This window comes from Narcine bancroftii, chromosome 9 (assembly GCF_036971445.1).
Source record: "Narcine bancroftii isolate sNarBan1 chromosome 9, sNarBan1.hap1, whole genome shotgun sequence".
Classification (NCBI taxonomy): Eukaryota; Metazoa; Chordata; class Chondrichthyes; order Torpediniformes; family Narcinidae; genus Narcine; species Narcine bancroftii.
Genome location: NC_091477.1, coordinates 111,631,009 through 111,652,603, shown reverse-complemented (window position 1 = coordinate 111,652,603; position 21,595 = coordinate 111,631,009). Strand labels below are relative to the sequence as shown.

General features: G+C 37.3%; 1 protein-coding gene across 8 annotated transcripts in view; it reads right to left on the bottom strand.

The window, feature by feature from the left end:
- Positions 1-21,595, bottom strand: part of trip12 (thyroid hormone receptor interactor 12) — a 121,223-nt gene that overhangs the window by 40,864 nt on the left and 58,764 nt on the right. For 4 of the 8 annotated variants that reach the window (XM_069897335.1, XM_069897334.1, XM_069897338.1 and 1 more), the window contains 9 exons: positions 21,039-21,107; positions 13,047-13,212; positions 11,647-11,764; positions 11,171-11,327; positions 9,127-9,280; positions 7,205-7,433; positions 5,502-5,620; positions 5,138-5,336; positions 3,547-3,647 (listed from right to left, as the gene is read on the bottom strand). In XM_069897335.1, coding sequence (XP_069753436.1) covers positions 3,547-3,647; positions 5,138-5,336; positions 5,502-5,620; positions 7,205-7,433; positions 9,127-9,280; positions 11,171-11,327; positions 11,647-11,764; positions 13,047-13,212; positions 21,039-21,107 — 1,312 coding nt within the window. Of the gene's footprint in view, positions 1-3,546; positions 3,648-5,137; positions 5,337-5,501; positions 5,621-7,204; positions 7,434-9,126; positions 9,281-9,385; positions 9,494-11,170; positions 11,328-11,646; positions 11,765-13,046; positions 13,213-15,678; positions 16,683-21,038; positions 21,108-21,595 lie in introns of those variants that run through there. The other 4 variants (XM_069897336.1, XM_069897337.1, XR_011344336.1 and 1 more) reach the window with 4 other exon arrangements.

Genomic DNA, 21,595 nt, shown 5'->3' with positions numbered 1-21,595 from the left:
ACACCACTCACGACGAAGGCAAGAACACAACCTCAACGGGAGCTCATTCTCTCATCTCAGCAAGACACTGATGAACCCCTTTTCCACCTTCAAAGCCTCCACGTCCTTTCACTTATGTTGCCACTTTTAGGGAGCCAAGGCCTTGCACCTCAGGATCTCACTCCACAGTGCTCCCAAAAGTACCGCCATTCACTATACACCTAAAATACAATACCTCACTTTTCAGAATTAAACTTCATCTGCCATTTCTCTGCCCATCTCCAAATGATTTATATCGCATTGCACAATTTGATAACCTTTATCCACAACACCAATTATTGTATCTTCTACAAAATTAATCAACCTACTTTTGCTCAAATCATTTATATTTAATAAGAATCAAGATTAGAGGACTAACCCCCACAGACCACCAATGATTATAAATATCCAGACAAAAATATTCCTTCGCAACTACCCTCTGCTTTCATTGGCCAAGGCAATTTTGAATCTAATTTCCAAGTTGCCATTGATCTCAATTTTCTTCATCACCCTACTATGACCTCATCAAATCCGTGAACATCCACTACCCTAACCTCAAAAATCTTCTTCACCTCTGCAAACATGCCACTAAAGTTGATATGGCACGAGCTGCTTCACCCAAAGCCACCCAATAATTCCTAGCGTGCAAATGCTAGTCCTGACCCCAAGAATCTTCTCCAATAGCTTCCCTACCTGTGATGCAGGCTCACTGGCAAGTTCCTGGATTCTCCCTAAAGCCCTTCCTGAACAATTGAACAATTAAACAGGAAGTTCAGCAGATATTGATTGTCATGCAAAACAAAAAAATGCTGGAGAAACAGTGCAGGTGCCTAACCTTTCTTCCAGGATCATCAGGTCCAGACAATGTTTGGAATCATTTTGATTTCCATCCCTTTAAGCCCACCCGAGTTGTGCTGTTGTCTCTTTCTTGCTCTCTTTCCCCCCTCCCCCACCTCGCTGTACCAGTACCTGGAGAACGCCCCCTTCTTGGTTCCCCTGCGCTGGCACAGTGGTTTCAGCTGGGTGGGGAATTATGGGTAGCGATGACAGCTATTGAGCCACCGCCAGGCCAACTAAAAGTACCATGACACAATGGGCATCAGCATAGATGATTCGGAGGTACTTATAAAATAGTGGAATGTGACGGGATACACTGAAGTTGAGCTTGAGTCGCAATGGGTCACGTTTGGTGCCAAACTCCACCTTAGATGAGCAGATGTCATCTACCATAAAAGTGCTGGTTTTTGGAAGTTTCTGGTTTTCAGAGTTCTGGATAAAAAGGTTTGGCACCTGTACTTCATCCAACATATTTAGGAATTTAAGGGTAACCAACGCTTGAGCCCTTAACCAAGCTGTAAAGTACAACAGTGACTACTCTCCAGGACTCTAGGGCTTTGCTTGTAGCTAAAGAAGGTGCAAATATCTGTCAAGGACCCAACAATCTCTTCTCTCTCAATAATCTGGATTGGATCCCATCAAACTTTGGGATTAATCCATCTTTGAGAATGTGTTTTTTTGGATTTTCAAGTTGCATTTGATAAGATGGCATACAAAAAAAAGTTATAATGTTTAAAAAAGCCTTCAGCAAATTTGGTAGTAATAACTTGGCATGAATAGGGGATAGTTTAAAGCTCTAAAGGGTAAAAAGTGAGTTAATTTCAGGTTAGGAAATGACTGGGGTGTCTGAAGGATTGGTGCTTGGTCTGATCCATGTAATCATTAAAAATGATTTCTTTAAAGGACCACAAGTGAAGAAATTTTTTCTGGAAGGATAAAATGGTAAGGGTATCATTACAGAAATTAACTTGGAAATATGAATTAGAAGGTTTGCAACTTCCTAATTTTCAAAATTATTATGATGTAGCACAAATGAAATTTATTAATAGGATGTTTGAAGTAGATAAAGCTTTGATATGGGCTAATATTGAACTATCTCAAATTGGTGAGAAGATGGATTAGTTTATTTATGGATGGAATCCTAAGTTATTGAGTAGTTATAATTTACCTATTTCAAAACACAATGGATTTATGGTATATTAAAAATGAAGCTATAGGTCCTCAAGGCAAGATTTCAGGTAAAACTCCATTGTATCAAAATAAGCTTTTCCCCTTTACACTTAATAATCAACTTTTCAAGTTATGGGTTCAAAAGGGTATTAAATTGGTACAAGATTGTTATGAAGCAGGATATTTTATTTCTTTTCAAAGAATGAAAGAAATATGATACATTTTTAAATACTCTTTTCTTATTATCAAATTAAACCTTTATTGTTGGATAATTTTGAATATACTTTATGGTTACCTAGATGACCTAAGTTTGAAATTTTACTTACTGAGGGTGGTAAGAAGGGATTTATATCTGAGATGTATGCTTTATTACAGAATAAAATGCTTAAGCCAGATATTCATAATTCTAGATTGAAGTGGGAGAAATATTTAGGTTTACGTATTTCTCAGGAAGATTGGATGAATTTATGTAGGGATTGTATGACTAAAATTTTAAATAAAAGGTATTGATTGGTTCATTATAATTTTATTCATCAATTATATTTAACTCTGGAATAATTAAGGAAATATAATTTTATTATTTATTTCTTCAGATTTATGTTTTAGATGTCTTAAGAATGTAGGTTCTTCTCTGCATTCTACTTGGTCATGTGAGACAGTGAAACCTTTTCGGAATAAACAAGGAATTTTTAGAAGTTATTATAAAAGTAAATTTTCTATTAGATCCTCTGGTATTTTTGTTGGGTAATATTAAGAGGATTAGTTTAGATCTGAAATTAAATAGATTTCAAATTGCTTTTTTGAGATTGGCTTTAGCTGTGGCCAGAAAATGTTTGGCAATTACTTGGAAAAATGAGACGGATTTGAGTATCCAAAGATGGCAATATGGAGTTGAGGTCTTGAATTGCATTGGAAAAGATTACATATAATTTACATGATAATTATCTTTTTCATCATAAAACTTGGAGCCTGTATTTGGATTATATGGGTTAAATTATTAAATCCCCATCCCGCATGTTAGTGGTGTTGCTCCAAACCATGGTAATTAACTGACAAATTTTGATGTCAGTTTTCTTTTTTTGGGGGGGGAGATGGGGGTTGTAGGGGATTCATTTTCAAAATATCATGCATTTTGTGTCTTTTTAAGTTTTATTCATTTTAACATATAAATAAAATTTTCAAAAAAAAAGACACACAACAGTTGAAGATGATACAAAGCCAAGTGGTGAAAGGAACTGTAAGGCAGATGGGTTGTGCAAGTGAGCAACGCAGCTGATACCATGTAGAAAGAAAAAGTTATTCACAGGGATAAACAAAGCTTATTATTTCAGTCTTCCATTTTTGTTTACCCGTAGATAAAAGGTTTACTTCTAGAAGTTCGATATCCCTGGGTCTTTAACTTCCGAAACGGATTTAAAATATTGTTTTTTCCTCTTGCAATACTTTAAATATTAAAAACAGAGCACCAGTATAACAAATTCGCATTTTCATTATTAAATTGTAATATTACAGGAATCACACCTTGATTGTCTACTTTGTCATCATCTCTTGGAGGTGAATATTTTGTCCTCCTGGTTACACGTTTTGGCAATCTTTTCCTCTTTAAGACATCACTTAATCGCCTGGAAAGAGAGAAAACGTACTTAAAGGTGGTCCCGACTGCACCACGGAAAACTTTAATGCATTTCATTGAAAGAATTAGGTATGTAATTTGCAAGCAATACAATTGAACAGTTTTTCAACTGAATCAAGAACTGTACAGCACCACAAAAATACATTAAGCAAACTACCAGTTAATTGTTTGTAGTGCTGGTCAAACCACTGATACTGTTGACGGCTGCTAATATGTTATACCAGGCTGTTGACATTAGCAATACACAAAGGTTTTCATTTTGCCTTTGCTATCCAAATGAGCGCATATTGATGTACAGTGAATTTGTACCAGGTCACAAGGGTTGATCTTATCCAGCATCTATCAAAAGTGAATTTTCCGGTTGCCTGAGACTGTGTTGTGATTGGCAAACTGACCACTTGGGGGGGCGGGGGGGGGGGGGGGGTGCCAATTTTAAATTTTCATATTTTCTTCACCCATTTTCCCTTTTTTTTTGCCGGTTGCTTGAGGCTGCCAATTGCTTGAATTCTGGAGAGTGGAGATTTTACTCTATTTACAATTTTTCAAGATTAGTCCGTTTTTATAATATTGGAGGCTGCTATTTACTACAGAGTTTATGTTAGAATACAAAGTATACTTGCCAAAAGCGTTAACTGCTACACTATTGTGTTACCCTTAATTATAGGGAGAATATAGTGCACGCAATACATTTTCTTTAAAGAATGTGACATTCAACCCTACATGCTTGTGCACACTAGATAATATGGCCATCCAAATGGCAAACATTTTTAATCGAATATCCAAACCAAGAGGGATAGAACTATAAAGATTTGCTACGGCCCTGATATGCTTCAGTGTTTTTTTTAAAATGTGGATTTGCCCTCAAATTTAAGTCTTACGTTTGTCTGACAGTCAGCAAGTTAAAAGTGTAACTTCCACGTCTAATCTTTTGCGTCATTGATCAAAATAGCTTGTTATACATTAGAAATAAATGTTAGTACCTCCGTAACAAGGAACTAAACATAACCTGAAGGTACAGGTTTCATTAGTGGTTCAGAAATACCATTTTTCTTAATCAATATCAGTAACACCTATTACCAGGTCATTTATTTCACTTTTGCAGTTCAGCTACCATCACCTATAATTATAAATATTATTACATTTCAGCAGAATTTCATGTCTATGAAGCATGTTTACTTGAACACAAATTTAAAACAATTTTGTAGTGGAATCATTTTTGAAGTGTCTATTAAAACAACTAATTGCACTTGAGGTTTGTGATGCCTGTAATGCCCACCAAAGGTATACTCTTGAAGCTTTTCTGTTGCAACTGCCTTGACTTAACATAGAAATAATGAGGCTTCAAGTGGTTATTTATAATTGAAAGCACACATTTTTAATTTGCCCAAAAAATTAATAAATAGAACCTTTATTGATCTAACTTGATTCAAGTGCAAGAATGTATTGCTATTTTAATGGAGAAAAAAAAAGCAAACTTACCCCTGGGGGCTTAAATCCAAAGAGTCATCCATACTTTGGAAGCTGGAGGATCCAAGATCAGGGATGGTATTGCTTGCAGCTGTAGCTGTACTAATTGTAGCTGTTGTGCCCAGACTTCCTATTCCACTACTGCAGGCCTTAGGAGGGCTGGTCAGTAGAGTCTCAGACTCTGCTAAATTTTTCACTTGATGCATTACACCTTTGACCAAAATGAAAAAATGTATTTAATATTTTATACTTCATCTAAAAATGCCAAACTTTAAAAAAGATTAGAAATTCAATATTGTGTTTAAGCAAAGAAATAAGATTTATCAGAATTAGTTGCAGGAATAAATCCCACAAGAAGAAATATTTGTTTTTGAACCTTCTCTTCTGAAGTAAACGCTGAAAATATCGGGTAACTTCTGCATTAAAATCTCGGCCATCTGAAGTGCTCCTACTACGATCTTGAAATCTTGACTTGATAACATGGAAGCGATGTGGCTGTTGATTTGGGTCATAGGAATGGAGAAAGAAACAGACATCATCAGTCCATGTTGATTATAAAAAAACACAGAAAAAGCTGCATTGAAAATGATCATCGAAACGAGTTTTAAATTCGAAACACATTTTTTTTTACATGTACAATGGGTCCACGTGGGACTAATACCACAGAGTGGTAATAAAATTGAAGGCAGTTTAAAATTAATATTTGACAAACAATTCTAAATTTACACTAAAAGAAAAGCCCGCATTTTATAATTTTATACAACCATAACCATATAATTAGAGTACGGAAACAGGCCATAATCGGCCCTTCTAGTCCGCACCGATTTATGTGAAACTCAACTAGTTCCACCTACCTACACCCTGCCCATAACCCTCCAACCCCCTCACATCCAGGTACTCATCTAACCTTGAATGACAGAATTGACCCTGCCGCAACTACATCTTCCGGAAGGTCATTCCACTCAGCCACCACTCTGAGTGAAGAAGCATCCTCTTATATTACTTGCCCCCTAACCTTCAACTTATGACCCCTTGTTCCCATCTCCTCTACCACTCTATCTATTCCCTTCATAATTTTAAATACCTCTATCAAATCCACTCTCAACCTTCTACACCCCAATGAATAAAGTCCCAGTCTACTCAATCTTTCTCCGGATTCTAGATGCTGCAATCCAGGCAGCATTAAGTCACTTATTGCAGCTTAAGCTGTAGCTTCATTAAGGCTGTTTTTGGCATGCACATATTCAAATATTCTTCAAGTTAATTAGTTACATTTACATCCTTACAATTTAACAACAGGAGTTGTAAGATCTAAAGTGAGATGGATTGAAACTTTCCTATTAATTATTCCAAGGATAAAACTTCATGTATCAAATTGATCTCATCAACATGAAGTCTTGGAGGGTGGGGGAGGGATAAAATATTCACACACAAAGAATTCTATTAATCTCCAAGGCATAATTTATCATTTAAATGCCACCAGGAAGATGCAATTTGATCAACAATTCAGATCTTATTTGATCAACTTTGAAATCAAGTGGGGAGACAGAATGACAACTGACAAATTATAGACTTCACATAGTACAATGTCTTTATTGAACAGAATGAAATAGCACACATATTAAACCCATTATGTTCATGCCAACCTTTTGCTATTTCACAATCATGAAAACTTAATGATCCATTTTAAGCACTGAATTTCTTCAGGAAGAAAGAGACTGAACACATTCACTACTTCTTTCTACAGATGCTGCTTCACCTGGGAGGAGGCTCTCAACGCTTGTATTTGATATTTCCTGTGTCTGCAGATGTCATTTTTTGACTTGCATATTTTCCTTAAGTTATGTCACCTCTGGTAGGTTAGCCATTTAGAATTACATCCTTTGACTCTAAACAATCTACTGGAGGAACTCAGCTGGTGGAGCAGCTCTAGCTACTGGCCCTCCTGCTTTTATTAGGATCATAAAACCCAACACAAGTAGCCTTTTCACACATGTTCAATATTCAACTCTTAATTGTTCAACAGAATAAACTGTACATTTGAGCAAAGTTCAAAAAGTTTTTATAATCAATACCCACCTGGACACAGAATGATTTTTTAGAACGTCCTTTAGAAGTTCGGCATCAGCAAAATAAATTATTCTAAGAATTGCTCTAAGGCACTTGTGTCTGACAGCAGGTCCAGCTGACGAACTATACACTTCATATAACACACCAAACAATGTCTTTATAAAGCATTTAGCCAGGTCTGGATCCTCCCTCATTAGCTGAGCACGTGCATCATCCTTCCTGGGTTCAGAGTGACCACCTAAGCAATAAAAAAAAATCAAACATCAGGTTTTTCTGACAGCTTCTATGTTTGGATCAACATTTATAACAAGTCGATTACTTTACTGAATAAGGCCCATCATGGTGAGAATTTAAAGTAAAAATGGTAACCTATTCCCAAACCATCAATCATCGCTTTTAGCCCAACGTGTGAAACAGAAGGTTCAACTTGATATTTGCTTCAATGAATTGTGAATTTGGTCTTGCACTCTGCACATTTCCTTTACTACGCAACTTGCTTTCAGAAATACAAAGTCAGTGCAGAACACAGCCCTCTGTCCCGAATTGACCTTGTATGATGATTATACAGCTTTTCCTCAACTTTGCTGCTCTGGATACAACGGTTTGCCACATTTCCTGCATTTCATAACATCCTTAATTGGATCTTTTGCTGAAAACCTCATCTCAAATTTGTGGCTTATGGGACCAAGAGTTGCTTAAATTCAGTTTTAGATTTAACAATTGATCTGAAAAATGTTATGAAGCTACATACAAGTTACATAAATGCAAAGCACGTAAGGGATGTTGATTTAATTTATTACGACAGGAGTGTTACTCATGTACAAACCAGTAAACTCTACAAATCAACGCCAATGTACACAATTGAATTCAGCTGATAAAATTGGTTCTTACTGGGGGGAAAAAAATCTTCATCTTACTTTGATCTGTCTGTACAACTTGGTCTGACAGCAATGTTAATGAAAAGGCACAGATGTTGTTCTGGAAAGCACCAAATGGCAAAGTGGGAGGAGACCAATAGACAACTTTGAATTACCCAGGATAGAAATAAAGCCAAATAAATCCTTAACATTTTAAGTGTTTCCTCATTCCCTGAGCAAATATTGAAGACATTAAAATAAGGTACGTGTAGAAATCAGATTCAATACTAATTTCTTTAGAGCAATATTAAGCAACATATTCCAATTTTAACCGACATAGATAAAATGCAGAAGTGGAAAATATTCAACAGGATTAAACATTCAGAATGCAATATATACAAAACATCACAAGTGGTGTTGTTCATTTCGATCATATTGACCTTAGAAAATGCTGGATAAAACAGCAATCCGGTTGGAGCAATACAGCCATCAATTCAAGGCAAACTCTTGAAAATCCAAGGTTTTGGAAAAATATTTACAGAATAATTCCAGGTATGAAGGACTGCAATACAAGTAACAAATGACCCTATTCCAGCAGATTCCATGGAGGTCTTCACAAAGTCATGTATTAAGGGTATTAGAAGCTTTACCCAATAATTAAGGGATTGCAATCAAGAGACAAAGGAGAAAAAAAATATCCCCTGCCCCCCTTCCAAAAAGTGGCAAGGATTTGAATAGCACCCTTTGGTGCATAATTCCATTATTTTAATTTAATACTTCCTCAGTTCGCCAAAAATTTAAGGCTTTTAAAAAAACAAATAGTACGAGAAAAATATTAGTCATCGACCATGATTCCAAATCAAAGTGGCGGATTCAAATCTCTCTGGTCCTTGAATGAAAAGTGGTGGGCTACTGAGTATCAGCCAGTCTTTTTTAAAAAAAAATCAATCAATTTTCATTCATCTTGTGTCACCTTCAGCTACTAAAAAGATTCAAGTTGATACAAATATACTTTCAAAACCTTAAATACCTCCATCACAGTCAGAGCTTTCAGGTTTATTCACAAGTACTCACCAGTATTCGTGTTGGCCAATGGATTGGGTTTTCTCTGAATAGCACGGGCTGTCCCAGTGTCCTCATTGATCTGCTGCATAGAGTTAAAGTCAATAGTATAAACTCGACCCAATGTTGACAAGCTTATTTCATCCTCACCCACTTGATGGGCTGCCTGTGAACAATGTGAACAGACTGTCAAAGCATACAAAAAAGATTATTGCAGACCTAAGATCTGAATGCTTGCCAGTGTGTCCAAGGTACTTGGGTCAATACTTACAAGGATGTGTAGGGCATTTCAGTTTCAGCTTGCATCCCATTCCCACTTCTCTACTCACTGCAAATCATATACATGCCTGCGCATATAAAGATGTGCTGTGCTTCGAGTCTGATATATTAACAGGAATCAGGAATGCATATGAATCACAGCAAAGTGACACAACTTAATAGTTCTAGACAGTGTACTAGAGAATACTTAACACAAATTAACTGGGATCGGTTGCCACTCATCATTAGTGATTCGTCAGAATCGTCATGGCTTTTAAATTCAACACAAATAAAGCACAAAAATTGCCAGCATGGCCACAAGTGAGGGAAAGGCACAAGCTGGGGGCTTACAAGGTAGAACTAGCACTTCAATTCATTCAATTAAGGGTTTCAAGTTGTATTCCAGAAACTGGAGGACAAAAATACAGACACTCCGGTATTATACAGTGAGACTGTAATTCTGTCGTTGGACAGCATCTTCAAGGCAAGATTATTAATGAAAATAAAGGCTAGCGTTAAAAAGAAAGGTTTTTTTATTCAAATAAAAAAAATGATGGAATCTCATTTAAATTATACCCTGGTATCCTTACCAACAGTTTTCTCCCAAATCAACTGAACTAAGATTATGACCATAATTTAATTGGTGTTTCGGACCTTAAATGCACAAATTGGTTGATTAATTTCTTGCAGGTGTAGAATAACTACACTTCTAGAGTACTTCATTGTTCCTACAATGTTTTGATCTTAGGGACTTTCAATTGTTTTGATATTAAATTTGTCTTTTGCTTCCCAGAACGAACATTTAAGGGCTGAGGTGTGAGTAAAAAAAAAATTCCATTCCAAGTAAAAATTGAGTGTTAGTCAATTATTTACTTCATTTCTATACAGTTCAATCACAAAAGGGCTAAACAACTGAACATTGTCATTTTGATCCTATGTGGTTTTCTTCAATTATTGGGTAAACAAGACGTAAAGCAAGTTTGAAATGGAATTGCAAAGGATTCAAATTGATTTTATGAAAAAAAAAGTCAAAAATTTCAGAGCCAGGATATTGTTTCTTTAAGTGTTACTTGGGGTACAGGAACACTGGCAAGTCAGTATTCCACAAGTATTTTGAAAATTCCAAGAGTCAACTCCAGTGCAGGACAGAAATTACAGGGATTTTTATTGATAACAACTGCTAAAAGGTCTTTCACTTACACCGATTTCAACTTTATAACATTCAGTTGAATTTGTAGTCATTTGTCACTAACCATAACCATAATCATTTAACCAGAAAATGGGCTATTCCACTGAAACTTGGTGGGAATTGTACATGAGCTACATGTTCAAAACCAAATAGTATGCATCTCCTTAACTGTACTGATGAAAAGAGTATGGATCAATTGATTTGAAATGTTAATTGATTTTAACCAATATTCCAGCATCGGCAGTAATTTTTGCATGAGAACTAGAGATGATTATGCATTTTTATTTATCAAATTAGGTATAGAAGGTCCAATATAGATGGGAAAGAGGATTCTAAAGCCCAAGAACCAAACAGTCAAGGAAGGTTAATTGCAGAGTTGGAAGGCGTTGCGGAAAATTCAGCAATTTACGCTTAAGTTGATGGTGATAACTTGGTTACTTTTACTACAAAACCAAAATAAAGTCTGAGATGTTAATTTTCTCAAACCAGCAGGGTACAGAACTCATACCACAGTAGTACCAGAAAGAGGTTGCGATTTTCATTCACTTTACTTCCCTCCCAATCCACCTCATCCCCCTTTCGGTTGTACCATATACTAAAATAATATACCTCTATTATGCGACTATCGATTCGGTTGTACGGATGCCACAGACCTCGATCATCACGCCATTGCCATATTGCACCGTCTGTATTTTGCGCACTTCCCTTCTTAAGCATGGTATCAACAGCAAAAATTCCTTCTTTGGGTAGACAGGGCATCAATTCACTAAAAAAGTATAAAGTAATTTTAATGATCTTTTTAAGTATTTTATCATCTATATTCTATGGACAGTCACATCAATCGCACTAGTTTGTGCATACTTTTTAAAAGCTAAAGAGCCAAGAATATAAAGGTAAAAGGCCAAATGCAAACCAGCAATCCAAAGATTTAATGACCATCTATCCTTCAAGGGCGTGAATTAGTGATTTAGTACATTGAAGCACCCAGCTTAGAAAAAAAGCTCTTCAGCAGAAGAAATTGATTAAATTTTAATGGGGCAATAAAAGTTGACAAAATCAAAATGCCTTAAGATAGAATATCTTACCAGATAAGGGAAGTAAGCTCATAAAGTTCCTGTGGACTTCTCGGTACAAGATCAATTTGCTCTTGACAGCTGCCACTTGAAGCTCCACAAAGTAAAAAACGCAGTGTTTCTGCAATATCTGGGGGATAAGTAAAGATCACCTTTTACTTTATACTTCACAGTAGCATTCTCTCACTGTCTTTGAAGCTCTGACCTTGTAACAGCATGAATCAGCTTCACCATTGAAAATTATCAAGTCATCCGAATTCAGTCTTGGGTGGACAATACTGTTTAACCCATTTTCTCTGCACTCACATCTCTAAGTAATCCCCATGCCATAAGTAATCCATTACTAATCACAGAGAACCTAAGGTGATATGTGAGTGGGGAAAAAAAAGGTTGAAACCACTACTCCAGGCACAGTTTTTATGGAAATATTTTGCTTGAGAAAAATTATTATTGGTCCATTTCCTTTGAAATTATGAAACCGTGCGCATAACAAGTCAATTAGCTATAATTAAAACAGTGGTTTTTTCAAACTTTCTTTGCACTCACATACCACTAAGTAATCCCTTACTAGTCAGAGCACCTATGGCATGGGGATTTACTTAAGGTGGTGTGTGAGTGGATAGAAAAAGTTTGAAAACCACTGGTTTAAACTATGGCACGTTGCCTAAAGACGTCTATCTTCATATCTGAATAGTTTGAAAGGCTGTTCTGAAGTTCAAGATGCAATTTCAAACCAAATCATCTCAAATGACTGGAGACAGAGGAAACAAAACTTTTACTGTTTTTGAATACAGCATCACATGAAAACTCTCAAATCAGCTCTTGGACCCTTCACAACATAAGCTGGAAGCTAATTTTAAATACATCCCATGTTGCATCGGCTTATAAAGAGTTCCATTGTGTTAGGTCTGCTTTGTTCATGAATGAGTGAGACAAACACCAGGCTGAGTCGAAATCAGGGTTCTTTGTTCTTTATTACCGGATTGTAACACTTGCGACTAACCATGTTAGTCGGAGAATGCATTCTGCCGTTATCAGCAAAATGGTGATTTTTTATACCCTTGGATATGTGCTTAGAACATCATCATATCATTACTTGTCCAATGACTAAAACTGTTGCTATCCTTTCCCTGCTAGCTTCCTGCCTCTCAATCCATCAATGTCTCTCTTGTAAGTACAAGGATGCATTCACATCTTGTTACAGCCCTGCACATTCCCATCTCATGATGTTTTACCTAACAGGAGTACAAGGACACCTCCCCTTCTTGTTACAGCCCTGTACAGGGTAACTCCTTACACATTCCCATCTCATGATGTTTTACCTTACAATTGTTAAGGTGTCATTACTGAATAAATTCTACACGTGAAGATTGATCATTTGCTCCCAACAAGTCAATAAAAACTATACTCACTTTGCTTCATAAGCTGCACAGCCAGGGTAGGACAGTTTGAACACATCAAGGAGAACATGCGGACCACCATTATAAACATGCCAGAGCTGAGGATTGGGGGAGTCACCACCAAGAGCTGCTGTATATTTGTCAGCAAATCCCGGGATGCTACCTGCTGAAGCAGGTTCTATTAATAGAAAAAAAATCACTCCATTAAGGATATCCTCACTATATTAGGTATACAGGCACTTCAAACACAAGGATCAAACACTTATTAGTCTATAATCGCCTCTCTGTCCACAAGATCAACATACCAACAGAATAATTTCTCTACAAATGTCAACATATGGTAATTATGAAAAGACACTTCAACACTTGCTTTCAAATTTGTATGCACCAGATGAGATTTTGCAACTATGCATTTTATTAATTTCTTATGAAATTACGAACAAAAAATAAATTTATCAATTGTTTCAACCAATGGATGATATCCTAGCATCTAAAAAGTGATTCATCAAATTCAAATGCATTTTTAGATGTGAAGAAACAAATTATTTAATCTTGGAGAAATTTAGCTATTGTGCCATCCAAGAGCAAGACAGCATGAAATTCATCCAAATTTGTCAAATGCAAGGATTGGTCTATTCCCGAAATTATTTAACTGAGGGTGTCCTGCATTTGACTCACCAACCTAGTCAATGTCAATAAATTCATCTGTCTTTCTAATTAACATCCACAAATAACCTCGTTTCTTGAATTATGTAGGTTGTGTGAGCTCTAAGAAAACTTAGCATATCAAAGCTCTCAAAATTTGAATTTCTTTCCTGGTTCCTATTTGTGAATATTTAATCCCAGAAAAATTAAGATCATATCAAGCTTGGATGGCTAGAAAGGTGGCTTCCCACCAAAATGCTAATAACTTCTGTCCTAATACCAAAACAAATTCAACAATCTTCAAGTGTTACCCAATATAATACCTACAAAAACCATCAATATTGAGGATTTTCAATTTATTGTCAGAGTACACACACGAGATTCTCTTTTCTGTGCACGAGGCAGAATTACCACTTATTGGTAGTGCAAAAAAAAGACTGTATACAGTGTATTCATACAAATAAAATAACTAAACAAATAATAAATGTAAACAATGAGCAATATAGAGAGAATCATTTTAAAAAATCAATAAAGTGCAAAAAAAGTTCTTAAATAAGTCCCTGATTGAGTTCTTGTTGAGGAGTCTGAAGGTGGAGAGGTAGCAGCTGTTCCTGAAGCTGGTGGTGTGAGTTTTGTGGTACCTATACCTCTTTGCTGATGGTAGTATCAAGAGCAAAGTGTATACTGGGTATATGGATCCTTGATGATTGCTGTTGCTCTCTGGCGGCAACGTTCTCTATAGATCTCGCTAGTGGGGAGGGTTTTGTCTGTCATGTTCTGGACTGTGTCCACTACTTTCATCTGAATCACTAAACCTTACCCAACCACATACCTGTTCAACTATCTTAAATTTCGCAATTGTACATGCCTCAACCATTTTCTCAGCCACATCTATGGGGTGGTGGGGGGGTAGGTGTTAATCCTCAGATTCATTATAAATCTTTTTCCCTTCACATTCAATATATGCCTTCAAGTTTTAGATGCCCCATTGCTGGGAAAAGGACTGTTCATATTATCCATACTCTTCATGATTTTGTTCACCTAAGGTCACCCATCAGCCTCCAACACTCCAAGGAAACAAGTATTTGCCTATTTGGCTTCTTGTATCCAAACGTCTCCTTTCCCAGTGGCATCCTCGTGAATCTTTTCACGCACCCTTTCCAGTTTAAATGTTCTTCCTCAGGCAAGGCAACCAGAACTGCTCGCGTTATAAATATGCCAGTACCAACATTTTGAGCAGTTGAGGAAGTTGTAACCTGGATTTGAGTGTATTAGCTCAAAGGATGGACAAAGTTGGATTGTTTTCTCTGGAACACTAAAGGCCAAGAGGAGACTTGAGAAGTGTACAAAATTACGGAGGAATGTATATAGGATAGTCAGAACCTTTCTCCAAGTTTCCTATCGTGGAAAAGGGTATATGTTCAAGGTGATCAGGAAAGGTTTAAATGAGATGCAATACAAGTTGTTCTGTTTAGAGTAGCATGTGCCACAAAGGTGGTAAAAGCAGGTTAATAACTTTTAAAAGGATTTAGACATGTACAAACACGAATAAAACAGGGATATGGACCACATGCAAGTAGAGGTGATTAGTGTTACAGACATGGAGGACCAATGGGCCAGTTTCTATGCTGTTATATTCTACATTAACCTTTTTGAAATGCTATCATGCAAGAAAGAAAAAGTGGGCAACTAAAAGTACATCATTTATTAGATCAACTCTTGCTTATAAAACTACCAAAGGTCAGTGTACATGTGATGCCAACAGAAATGTTTTCTGATTTAATTTACAAACTGATATTATGCTGAATTTTTTTTGAAAATTTTATTTATCTTTTACAAAACACGTACATATAAAATGTTCCAACAACAAAATAAAATCCCTTACTACCCCCTCTCTTCCCCCATCTCCCACCTAAATTATCCCATCCCACCCACCTCCCCTCAGAGCTAAAAAAAAAACATTAATACCAGGTTTTTTTTTTAATTTTAAAAATCACTTATTTAATATCCAAACCCATACATTCCAAATATAAACTCCACATTTAAACAAAAAAAGGATCATTATTACACAAATACAGACACAATTGTAATCCATTATGCCATCTTTGTATATTCAATTCAACATCATTTTTCCATGTAATAGCCATACATTTTCTTGCTACAGCCAACTCTCAATGTATAAATGCAAGTTGAGATTTATCCAACCTCAGTCCTGTCATTAATGTATTCATATAACCCAATAAACATACCAATGGATCAAGTTGCAAATCAATTTTAAATAAATCTCTAAAACTTTAATTTTTTCCCAGAAAGGGTTTTTTGTACATGTCCATACTGAATGTAAAAAAAAGTACCTGTCTGTTCTCCGCATCTAAAACACAAGTCTGATGAACTAAAACAGTATTTCTTCAACTTCTCAGGGGTTAAATACAATTGATGTAAAAAAATAATTAACCAAACTATATTGCACATTAATTAATTTTGTTACACTATCAACACACATATTCAACCATTCCTCCCAGGACAAAGTGATAGACAAATCTTTTTCCCACTTGTCCTTCATTTTATATACTTCAGTTGCTAATTGAAGGAGATCAGTTTGTGTATGTCCAACGAACAACGAGTATCTCTCAGAAACCAACCAAGACCTTCCTGAGCAGTAACAAGTTAAAGGATCAGAGCTGGTGAATATAATAAACGTTTAATTCTGTGCACAGTATGGAAGATTGCCTGATACCAGTGAACTTAAAGAAGTGAAAAATGAATGATTAGACAGTGAAAACAACATTACATACATGTGCGCTTAGAATAGTAGATAGGCTCATTTCTCACTCCCTACATTTTGGCAAATAATCAGTTGTCAGTGCCTTGTTTAAGAAATTGTGTAATTTGAAGATTTTATGGTTTTAGTCTGCCCTCTTGTGGACTACATTCTTGGCACCATAAGAGAAGAATTCTTCTGAAGATGTTCCAAACAGACAACTGCTTCTGCAGCAGGGAAGACTGGGGTTTAAAACAATAATCCATGGTTATTTTCCATGGAAGAGCTCACAGAGAAAGTAACAAAAGCAGTTTCTATCTCAATATTCTCTCAGCTGTGGCTTTTTCTACTGAATGGGTATTCTACATCTTTTACATCAATAATAGAAAGGAAACACCAAGGACACAGAAACACATCCAAGCAGTAGCAACCATTTTAAGCTTCAATTTAGAAGAATGAGTGCTGCTGCCCTGCTGTGGGAGGAGAAAAGATCCAAGGGGCGGTGGAGGAAAAACGGATGCTCTGAACCTTCAATCTTTTTATGAATTATTCTGCTATAAAGTTTAATGAAGAAGCCAGCACAGTAATTTTCTGGCCAGATTTGGGGTGGCAGTAGTGAGCAAAATAAATGGCGACCAGATGTTCTCACGAGAGTTGGTCTCGGTGGCTGTCATGTTGTACTGGCATCACCACCCGCATTCTCAGCGCCACCACTACCCCCCCCCCGCCCACTCCGCTCAGAGCCACTTCTAAACTCCCCAGCACCATTGTATGGGGGAGGGGAGAGGGCGGTCGGGATGTAGCCTGAAGACCAAGGGGCAGCAGCACCAAAAGGTTTGGGAACAACTGATTTAGATAATCAAATGGTCAGAAAATATTGAAGATAAATATCCCAAACAAAATATTGATTCAAATTCATAGTATTTGGTTTCTATTTTGTTTAGAAATAAAGTTTACTTCCAGTTTTTAAAACTTAGTTAACAGCTTCCAACCCAGAGACCTTCAGAATATCAAAACGAAGACCACAGGTTCTATTCAGCAAATTCTGTTTGAGAGAATGTGCCATATCAAAATTTAATAATAGTCCAAATTTCCAGCATCCTGAGCCACTTTTGTTTACCAGAATTTCAAGCTGGATAACAGTTCCTCTACCTCCCTGACATCTTTGTACCCCTATGCACCTACCCTTGAAGTTCCACAGCTTCAACAATGCTGAGGTGCTCCTTCAACTCCATCTATGGCCATTTCTTCAGCAATGAATACTCACCAACCCCTCCTGGCTGTCCCATCTCCAGTACTCCCTCTCCACCAGAATTCCCCTTTCTGGCCTTCAACCTCAATTTTCATTACCAAATGCCAGTGGCAATGACCACCACTTCCATTCCTTTCATTAACTTCAACCTCACTCCCTTCTAGGTGTGCATCATTCCATTCACTTTCGATCAACCTTGACCATGTCATTAAACATAGACAAGGAAGGCGTCAAGCTAGTCTGGTGCAGTGACCTCAACTGTGTTTAGGCTAGCTTTCTGACACTTACTCTGGACTATGATTCATTAATTAATATCAGACCACCATTTCCCCCAACCATTACAAATCTGTTGACATTGTGATAACTCTCCATAGCCTCCAACTTCATAGTGCTCCAACTTTACAGTGCCCACTTCCAGCTCTTTGTAATATCTTGAAACATTACTGCCCTGGTAGACCTATTATTTCTGCTTGCTCTTGCCCCATTAAACCAACTCCTTTATGCCTGGATTCCACTGTCTCTTGTCTAGGGCCTTTTTACATTTGGAATATATCACACCCACCAGCATTTCACAGACTTCCAATTTCCTGGTCCCAAATGACTCATCTTCTCATGACATCAATTCATCTCCATCCCCCACGTGTCTCAATGCTCTCCACTTCTTTCTTGAAGACTCAGCCCCCCCATCCAGGAATATATTTGACAAAAATTGCCCCCTACCAAGTCTTTTGATTTCTCCCACTTACCACAGATCAGAGGTAGCCATGAGAATAGGCCATTGCCATACATTTAGCTGGCTACCTGGAATAGGACTTGCTTTATATCTATTCTGGCACTCCATTCTCCCTGCAGTTCTTTCTTTGCTTCCTGCACTTGTGCACAACTTATCCATTTCAGGGCCTTTCCCACCAACTTGCAACCTGCCCTCAGATTCACATGGATAATCTTCAACACCATTTTCTGGAAGAAGAGACAACTATTGTGGACTTCAAAAGGAAGTCAGGAGAACATGAACCAGCCCTCATCAAGGGCTCAGCAGCTGAGAGGGTCAGGAACTTCTAATTTCTGGGTGTAATCATCTCAGAGGATCCGTCCTGGAGCCTCCAAGTCTATGCAGTCATGAAGGAAGCTTGCCAGAAACTTTACTTTGTGAGGAGTTTGAGGAGATTCGGTATGTCACCGAAGACTCTCGAAAACTTCTACAGGTGTACCGTGGAGAGCATTCTGTTGGTTGTATTGCTGTCAGGTACTGAGGTGTCAACGCTCTGAACAAGAAAAAAACTCTAGAGGGTTGTTAGATCAGCCTGCAATGTCACAGACTTCACTCCGTCGAAGACATCAACAAGAGGCAGTGTCTTCAGAAAGCCTCTATCCTCAACAACCCCCACCATTCAGGCCATGCCCTCTTCACTCTGCTACCATTGGGGGAAAAAGGTACAGTTTTAAGACGAGGACTCAATGGCACAGATTCCTCTGCCATCAGATTCCTCAATGAACCACAAACACTGCCTTACTTGCACTATTTTTATTCATCTTGCAAGGTAGTTTATATAAATGTTTGCACTGAGATGCTGCCACAAAACAAATTTTGTGACATGTTCATGACAATAAATTCTGATTCACCATACCTCTTTCCACCCTGTCTCCTCTATGGATCCCATCTTTTTCATCAATTTCTCCATCTGCCCTCTGTGAAGCATTCTCCTCCAACATTAGTGATTTTGAAATATTCTCCTTGTAAACATCTTCTCTGCTATAGTTATAACCCTCTCATGCATTTTCTCTACCTTCCGCACGAATACTCTAATCTCCATTCTCTGCAAACTAAACAGAAGTTCATTTTGTTCTCACCTTTCAGCCCACCAGCCTCCAAATTCCTGCTTCATCCCCTATTTCCACCAGATCCAAGATCTGACAACCACACATCTTCCCTTCCCCATCTTGGTTTTCTACAGGGACCACACCGCCTCCTCCTTTCCACTGGCACCTTCCCTTGCAAATGTAGGCAGTGTAACATCTCTATCCTCAACAACGCACCACTGTCAAACAGCCAAACAACCTTTCTAGATGAGACAGATATTCATATGCATCTTTCAACCTAGTCTATAGTGTTCTTTGCTACAAATGTGGTCTTCTCTACTTTGATGAAACCAGACATAGGTTACACAACTGCTTTTTGGAGCACCCATGCCTGCAACTGCCGTCGCAATTCCAGTTGCTTGTCATTTCAACTCTCCTTCCCACTCCAACACGAACCTGTCTACCCTCAGTCTCCTCTATTGCAATGGAAGCCAAATTGGAAGAACAGCATCTCCTATTCTGGGGTAGATGACAACCTAACTGCATGAAAGTTGAATTTTCCAATTTCAGGTAGCCCACAGTTCCCTCCTCCCACATACGCCCCCATTCACCTTTTTTTTTCTTTTCCTCACCTCTCCCATTACCTTCTGCCTCTAGCTGAGACCATCTGCCCATTCTAGTTCTACCAATCATCAATCAGCCCCTATCTCAACCACTCCCTAGCCTTCTATGTCCTGGCAGGACATCAATCCAAAACTGACACCTCTGCTTCCATAAATGCTGTTTGAACCACCAAGTCATTCCAGCATTTTTTTTTTTTTTTTAAGTTCTTGTACTTTAGCTAAAATGATAAAATTCAAATATTTACTTAATTAGATAAGTCAAGTGTCATTCACACTAATTCAAGTGATTTTTTTTCAGTACAAGCTTCATGAACAATTTAGATGTCAGAAACCTCCTGATGAACAAAATCTGAACTGGCCACTTATACCATGAAGTCGAATCTACCATTCAACAATATTGTGGCTGATTATACATTCATACACAAAAACTTACTGTCTGATCAGCCAACCCAGTCATTCACTCAATTCAAATGTGAATATCTCAAATAACATTATTAATTGCTATATAGGGTAGAAAAATATAAAAACTTAACAGTGATGCTCAAATTTATCCTGACCTCAAGCCTAATTTATCTACTTTGAGAGAGCCACACCTGACTAGATTCTCCAGCTGGGGAGACAACAGCAAAGCAACACGAAGTGTACAATTTAGGTGGATTCAATGAAGATTTTCAGGCTACTGAACAAGTTTATCAAGTCTCAGCTCCATAGTAAACAAGTTTTTTTAAAAATCAGTACTTCAAAATGTCAATTTCTGCACTTCTCAAACACTCATTGGTCAATGATGCTGTAGATAATCTAATAGGATCATCTTCCCTGTTGAATTATTACTCAAAATTAAAATTTGATATGACAGCTGATAATTCTCAAAGCATTATCTGAAACAACATTCCTGGTAAAAAGTCATAATTAAGATGTCTTACCTCTTCATGCTGGAAGTTGTCCACCAGTCGAGCAAAACACAGGCAAGTACTTTCAACAGATTTCTTATCCTAACAAGAAACAAAATGCTTTATTACATTTGATGAGTTTTATTTTTAATTAGTTCAAAACTCAGACTCAAAATTTCACAAGGAATTACAGAAAAAGTGAGAATCCTTTAGAGATCATTTCAAACTTTTCTCAAAAATGTTTCATTCACCCAGCTTTCAGCACTTATAAAAAGCTACTTGTTCTTGAACATATGGTTATGAAGTGTAGACTCCTTTTACAATATTGGTACTCCAGTGTTGGGAAACTAATTTCATGATTCTAATACAGCAACAATATTTTCAAGAGATCTTAGTACGCAACTTTGACTGTGCTCCAATCTTTGACCTTCCAGTTAGCCAAGGCTGCAGGCTGTGCTAAAGCAGTAGCTTTGACAAAGTGCATTATATCTTGTAGATTTACTGGAGCAACAATACAGATAACCTCCATATAATGGGGCTGGCAGTATCACAATCTTCCACATTATGAACTTTATGTTTTCATGTACACC